The sequence below is a fragment of the Branchiostoma floridae genome, chromosome 5 (genome assembly GCF_000003815.2).
Source record: "Branchiostoma floridae strain S238N-H82 chromosome 5, Bfl_VNyyK, whole genome shotgun sequence".
Lineage (NCBI taxonomy): Eukaryota > Metazoa > Chordata > Leptocardii > Amphioxiformes > Branchiostomatidae > Branchiostoma > Branchiostoma floridae.
In genome coordinates, this window is record NC_049983.1 from 27677978 (window position 1) to 27685937 (window position 7960).

The 7960-nt window shown below is 42.7% G+C and overlaps 1 protein-coding gene and 1 long non-coding RNA gene across 2 annotated transcripts; both read left to right on the top strand.

The window, feature by feature from the left end:
- Positions 1-1067: 1067 nt before the first annotated feature.
- On the top strand, positions 1068-6729 carry LOC118415811 (cytochrome c oxidase subunit 5B, mitochondrial-like). The gene is made up of 5 exons (XM_035820640.1): positions 1068-1252; positions 3102-3175; positions 3498-3597; positions 3815-3897; positions 5770-6729. The coding sequence occupies exons 1-5, from the start codon at positions 1156-1158 to the stop codon at positions 5812-5814; spliced, it is 399 nt and encodes a 132-aa protein (XP_035676533.1). The 5' UTR covers positions 1068-1155; the 3' UTR covers positions 5815-6729.
- Positions 1260-3100, top strand: LOC118415812. Its single transcript, XR_004831145.1, has 2 exons — positions 1260-2589; positions 2646-3100. It is a non-coding gene; the product is annotated as an uncharacterized LOC118415812 (long non-coding RNA).
- Positions 6730-7960: the final 1231 nt, after the last annotated feature.

Sequence of the window (7960 nt, forward strand, 5' to 3'; positions counted from 1 at the left end):
AACTTTGATTTTTTTTTTATCTTTTGACCTGTACATGCCATGGTCTTGATTTTTTGGTGACAGATAGCTTGTGATGTAAGGAAGAAGTGATGTATGTTTTGCCTCCCTAGCGGCTTTCTCTGGAACTGCAGGGACAATTTTGTCGAAATCTTCTAAGGAGCATAACGGAGTATAGGAATGTTGGATTTCCATGATATTTAACATGCACGTATCTTTGGCAGGGATGTGCATAATGAGGTTCAAATTATGCAAATTTGGACTTAATTTGCATACTTGATGATGAAAATTATATTTACAGTTTTTTCATGATATGACTCAAATACCTGTAACATATGTAGTTTGTGGTAGGTGGAAGATAAGCAGATACCAATTATGCAAATGATGCCTAATTTGCATGATAAATTGATGTGAAAGCGTCCTAATCCATATAAGAACATGTAGTAAATGATTGGATTGTCAACATTGTGACATGTGTAAGTTGGTTAAAGGTGTACATGATAAAGCATAAATTATGCAGATGTGCAAGTCATTTGCATAATCAGAATATTTCATGGGGGTATGAGGTCTCCAAACTCTTGTTTTAACTGTTAGTCTAATAAAATATAAAAGCTCCTTGAGAATACTAAGTACATGTATAGCAATATGACTATCGATATCTGTCCTCAACTTTTTGACTTGACTTGACTTGACTTTACGAGGTAACAAATAAAATAATTTATTTTGACATGTGTCAGAACGTTAACACATCAACTTTCCTTTCGCTTTCAGCCTTGAGAAGAGTAGAGTAGAGTAAAAAATCCTTTATCATAAACCTCAATCTTTCCCTTACGTTGATCTTGAACCTTTCATGTTAACGCTGCCATGTTAACAGTCTAGTTGTAATGCCATAAACCATAGGTAAGTTCCTTGTCACTAGAAAGTTGGGAAATATATCGATCCGCAACACTGTCCCAAATCGATCATAAAACGGTGTCTTATGCCAAATTAAACATTTTTATTTATTTGGTACTTTATAGCAACCTTAAGTGAAACAATCCTTCATAAAAGAAGCATCACTGTCAAACATAAGGTTTTGCTGCGGTGTTGACCTGTATTGACCCCTATCTGCGCGGTGCATGTCGGGAGTTGTGACCTTGTTCAGTTCTCTGCTCCAAGATGGCCTCAAGGTTGCTTTGTCGTCAGATTTTCTCTTCTGTCCGCCGCGCGGTGGTCCCTCCAGCCGCAACTGGCGTCAGAAACATGGCAGTCGGAGGTAGGGAGGATTTCTAGTGCAGCATTTTGTCGCTAAACGCTGTTACAACCTGCAAATCTGTGCTCACGTGAAGGCTGCCCCCGCCGTCATGGCGGCATGTCTCCATCTTGGATTGATCGTTACTCATACCGGCGTTTTGTCAATCCTCGCTTGAAACTGACTGTTAGCCGTAAAATAGTTGTTTTTATGGACTTCTTTTCTGCAGTAAAGCTCAGGACAATGCATTTATTGGCAGGAGAGTTATTGGTGGGTCATAAATTAGCTGTTTGGTGTCAGTTTTATAACAGTATATTGTGTCCCTGTATAGCGGTCAAAGTCACGATCTATAAGTTGAAATCATCCACCATCGCGTCCCTTATATTTGTTGACATGATTTAGATCTGACACACTGAAGTATAACTCTCCACCAGAGCTCATGGTAGGGACAGCTGAAATCATAGGTAATAGTGACACTGCGTGAACGATGATAATTATCATCCCCACAGCACACAGCGGCCAGAAGAATTGTTGGGAAGTGGTCGTTCAACTTTGTCACAGTTATGGCAACATATAATTACTATAATTTGTGTGACATCCCTTAAAGTGCCAACTACCGACTCCTATGCGGTTTCACAGTTGTGACTGTCCAGTTATGACAACAATACCCCAAGGCCCAACTTGACATCGATCACAGGGTTGGACAAGTTTTCTAAGAGTCACTTGTCCTATCAGGCCCGACCCAAATTTTCACTTGCCTGAAATTTAGATTGCATTTTTCTCTGTTTTTTCACTATCAGCAATGGAATTCTTTTATTATAGGCTCTATTTTTCTGCGTTGACTAATGCTTGATGTCATGACTGTGAAAAGAAAATAGTATCAAAATCTCACTGAGGTCGGACATGGGCTTGCCCAATCAGCACTTAAGTTTCACTTACCCTGGAAAATCGGACTGGTGGACGTGTCCAACCCTGGATCTGTGCTAATCATGTGCAATATGTGAAGGAGGTCATCCTGTAAGACGAAGGCTAGCCTGTCAATAAGGATTTCTCTGCCCTATGGACAGGATAAGCTTGTTTTAAACTTAAGAACACTTGCAGACAGATGTGCGAATGTTAGATGTGACAGGCCATTCAGTGTAATATAGTCAACTACTGCGGCACTGTATGCCCCGAAGGGCTGTTATACTGGCTCCATAGATACAGAAGCTGGTGTGTTAGTTTACACTGAGGGGTGGTCTTACTGGCTACATTATAGTACATAGTCATTATAGATATGGATACAAGTACAAAAGCTCCAGGTGGTGTGTTACGCTCAAGGACAGGACTAAAAAAAGATGGTGTGTTACGCTGCAGGGCAGGTATACCAGCTTTGTAGATTCGGATTCAAAAGCTGGTGTGTTATGCTGAAGGGCAGGTATACCCGCTTAATACTAATAGATACGGATTCAAAAGCTGGTGCATTATGGTAGTTACACCGGCTACAGTTTCACAAACCTGTGCCACTCCACCGGAAAAGTGGAGTATACGAATGACAAAACTAATGCATCTAACTTGAAACTCTGAAGACATTAGTTCAACATTATATCCATACAATATACATGGACCGGTGCAGGTAGATGTCCAAAATGCTTGGTCAACACCAGTTTTACCTGCACTACCCTGCAGTATGTCATATTTACTGGGAGGATAGGTTCCAGGCGATGCGGACCAGTATGCAGTACAATCTTACCTTACTGAGCAGATGTTGATGCAAACTTGGCTTGACATTTGTACTTAGAATAAAAAGTCCCCCCGTGTTTAGGAACTACCAGTACTTAATTTAAGTTAAACCAAGCTTAAACATGTGTTTCCTTTTCTTTGTTTCTTCCAGGAGTCCCGACCGATGAAGAACAGGCCACGGGTCTAGAGAAGAGAGAGTTGGACGCAAAGAAAGCTGGCATTGCGGTAAGCACCAGATTTCCTTATCATGAGGCAGTTTGAGGTCTTACTTTAAAGGTAATCATGATCATTATTAGGTGGAAGCAAAAAGCAAATACTAGTAAGTTAATTTGAAGATGGAACGACTGGGATGAAAGTATGTAATAGATCACAGGTTAGTGTAGGATTTGCACTGTGTTATTGGGCTGGGGCGGAGACTATGGTTAGGATAGATTTTCAGCAAGGCCTGGAGAGGTGTGTGTGTGTTCTGTGTGTGAGTGAAATGATTCTGACCGGTGTATGATTCATAGATGTCTGCTGATCATGTACACATCCCTGAAACACGCAGGACCCTTTTAGTATGGAAATCAACACAACCCCTCCCGGCACAAGAGACAGTCCATGTATGGTGCCGTCCATTTACGAGCGCCGCCTTGTCGGCTGTGTCTGTAAGTATCGAACTATTCCATCATAAATCTGTAAGTATCGAACTATTCCAACATAAGTCTGTAAGCATCGAACTATTCCAACATTAATATTTGAAACAACTTGTTTGTTGTGCTGATATCTGAAACCGCTAGTTTATTTGTTGTGCTGATAATTGAAACCGCTTGTTTATTTGTTGTGCTGATGTTTGAAACAGTTTGTTTATTTGTTGTGCTGCAGGTGAAGAGGACGCCACATACATCCAGTGGATGTGGCTAGAGAAGGGGGAGGCCCAGCGCTGTGAGTGCGGACACTGGTTTCAGGTACCACTCTCTCATTCTCAAGCACACATGCACACACACAGGCACGCATGCGCTCATACACACACACACACACACACAGCGCTGTGAGTGCGCACACTGGTTTCAGGTACCACTCTCACATTCTCAAACACACATGCACACACACAGGCACGCACACCTGCACACACACAGACACGCACACCTGCACACACACAGACACAGCGCTGTGAGTGCGGACACTGGTTTCAGGTACCACTCTCTCATTCTCAAACACACATGCACACACACAAGCACGCATGCGCGGATACACACACACACATACACACAGGCACGCATGCGGGCATACACACACAAACAGCGCTGTGAGTGCAGACACTGGTTTCAGGTACCACTCTCTCATTCTCATTCTCAAACACACACACACACACACACACACACACACACTGGCAAACATGCACACACACACACACACTGGCAAACATGCACACACACACACACACTGGCAAACATGCACACACACATACACACTGGCAAACACCCACACAAACACACACACACACACACAGCGCTGTGAGCGCGGACACTGGTTTCAGGTACCACTCTCTCTCCCTCACAAACATACGCACAGACAGACACACGCGCACACACAGAGGTAGGGATGCGTACCAGTACGCTGGACCGAATCCGAACTTTTACGTTTACGTTTAGGTAAAAAAAACGATACCCAAATGATTTGGTTCCGGACTTGTAAAAAATGTAGCGCTCACATATATCCTTTTTGTTCTAGACCAACTTAAGGTATCTCGGTTGGCTAAATTGGCATTTTGACCTTCCACTGTTTTCTTATTAATAAATTAAGAAAGAATGGAGCCGTAACGAATGTTAATAGATGGGCATTAGAGAATTCTAAATCTGATTTTTTTTGGGCCAAATTGATGACGTCATCATTTTTATTGCCTCTGATATTATTTTTTTCTATGACAAAATACAGCACTTTGGTACATACCACTGTAATGAAACTTCGTTTTTCGTTGCATAATGATGAAAGCTACAAACGTAGTGTTGCGCAAATTGATATCTCTGGATTCGAATCCAGACATGAACCTAAACATGGGTTTAGGTACGCATCCCTACACAGAGGCAAGCACAAACACACACACAGCGCTGTGAGTGCGGACACTGGTTTCAGGTACCACTCTCTCCCTCTCAAACACACGCATGGGCACGCTCACACACACAAACACATGCACACAGGCACGCACACACAGCGCTGTGAGTGCGGACACTGGTTTCAGGTACCAGTCTCTCCCTCTCATTCTGAAGCACACATGCACACACACAGGCACGCGCACAGGCACGCACACACACACAAACACATGCACACAGGGACGTGCACACACACACAAACACATACACACAGGCACGTGCACAAACACATGCACACAGGGACGTGCACACACACAAACACATGCACACAGGGACGTGCACACACACAAACACATGCACACAGGCATGTGCACACACACAAACACAGGCACGTGCACTCAGTGCTGTGAGTAGGACACTGGTTTCAGGTACCACTCTTTCAAACACACACACAGGCACGCGCACAAACACATGCACACAAACACATGCACACAGGCATGTGCACACAGTGCTGCGAGTGCGGACAAGTTGGTTTCTGGTACCACTCTCCAACACTTGAAATGAACATCTTGTTTTATGCATGCTTTTGTTTTCAGTAGAGGACTTAAAACATAGATAAGATAAAAGAATTATATACTTAGAATGTTGTAAAAGGCTTAGGTAGACAACTGATCTTTAGCTGTGAAAAGAACTCCTTTTTGTCTCCATGTTATTTGTCCTAACTTCATTTTATCCCCCCCCCCTCAGCTGCAGGGAGTCACCCCTCCAGGCGCTGCAGAAGCTCACCACTGACCCCTGACCCCACGTGCACCAATAGCGTGTCTGCATCACTGGCAACCATGACAACGACCCTTTCAGCTAGAACACTACAGGACACTGCAGTCTGCACATAAGATGATAGTCTGAGCGTTATCAAGTCTGTTAGTGTTACAGTTATAAACCATAGTGTATGGCACCTCAGTAAAATATCCATGATTAATCCTATACATCCTAAGATTTATGGTACTTAGAATTAACAATTTGGTTCCAAAGGTTTGCTCAAATTCCTCTCTGGCTTTAATGGCTGCAACTAAAATGTACAATACTCAGGAAAATTGAGCCTTGTGTAACCCTATTTGACCGAGCGCCTAAAAGCCATACAACTCTGGGGAATCAAAAGTATATCTGGCCTTAAATGACTGTTCAACAATAATGTATCTGACTTTAAATGACTTTTCAACAACATATCTGTCATGTAACATGGTGCCTGGTGATCCAGTCTGTATAGAACAATGTTTCTGGGTAAGAAAAAGGTTGTTTTTCTGTTGTGCCTGGAAAGGCCTCTGCTACTGTCATCTGGAGCACAAAACTTGTTTCTGACAAATGTGACACTTTGCCACACTAGACATGATGTTCCGGTCAGAGACTTTCCTATTTGTAAGTCATATTGATGGTTGTTTGATGCCACAAAGATATACTGATTGTGTACTGATTATTGCATACAAAGCAGAAATATGCAGGTATGGGTTCTGCTGTGAAAAGGGTGGTTGTTATGAAAACAAACTTGTGTTTGTAAATTGAAAAAGAAAAAACGTACCTCTATCTCTTACCCCATATCCCAGTGTGGAAGATCTATATGTTGTGCAGAGTGTAGAAGTTTTATCTGACTGTTCCAGAGTTACAGTTGTGATCCACAGGCACAGTCCTTAATAAATCTTCAGAAATCGAGAACAACTTGGCTGATGTGTTGGTTTCTGTCTGAATCTTACGCTATGTTCATTAATGCTTGTTCTGACTGTGCAGTTCCTAAAGCTTTGTAGGCATTATTCAGTCATGTGATGATCCCCCAGCAACTAACTAGCTGCCATAGCAATGAGGAAAGACAGCTATTTTGGGGCATCCACAAAAATTGTAAATATTTCCTAACAATGCACAATTTACCTTCGAAACGTCCAGTTTCATGATCACTGGGATTTGCCTGTTTTTTTAATATTGGTCCAGCACACCCAAAGTGCACATTATTTGACGTGCAAAATGATTGGCGCCAAAAGTATGACGTCACTTCCCTCATATATTAGAGATTCGCGCATGACATCATTCTGCTGCGTGCTGGCCCTACGTCACGTCTAGATCCTGAAGCGTCCTTCCTCGCCCCGGCGAAAAACTTGACGGATAACAACCTGTGTGTATTCGGACAGGCAGACAGCAATACCCCAGTATGTGTTCTGAGAGGCGAAGGACATTGTATTTGGCTGGAAAAGGTGCGATATGGATCGAGTGAGGAATGTGCCATGTTTTTTTTGGCCTATGGTCATTCATTTCATCCATTTTATTGGCTGGTTAACGTTGTGTACGGAAACCCCACAAGATGCTGAGAGGCCAGGGCAAGAAAAACAGCAAAGGAGAGGTCAACATTTTAAACAAGTCTATTTTTATAATTTTTTTCGTAGGTGTATACGCAACCTTTGTGACATTTGATTTTGAACAATGGATGAAGTCATGTTGTAAGGGGTCAATCAGGGTCAGGGCGCAACGACCTGTACGCATAGGGCACACTGTACAAGGACGGTTGCACTGGATAGGTACCAAGGGCAAGGCAATTTATACACTGGAACTGGAAGGTTACAAGTACAGGTGGTTTCTATGCAGTACGCACGAAACACATGTTTCGTAACCAGTTTGGCAGACTGAATAAAATGTTTTAAAAGCTGGAGCTTTGCGGGTCCGGATGTCTTACTGAGAGATGACTAGTGTGCTAGATCTCCGTTGGCTGAGGAATAAGTCCAATATTCTCTGTACTTTATTTTTGCTACAGTCCTAGACTTTGCATAATGACGCTATACTTATAGCAGCTATATTCAGTAAGTTTCAGTTCTCGACAAGTGAGCTCGAAGTCGTATGTAAGAAATGGGGCTCGAAAGTGAAATGCTGGAAGTGAAAAGTCATCTCTGGTAAAGAT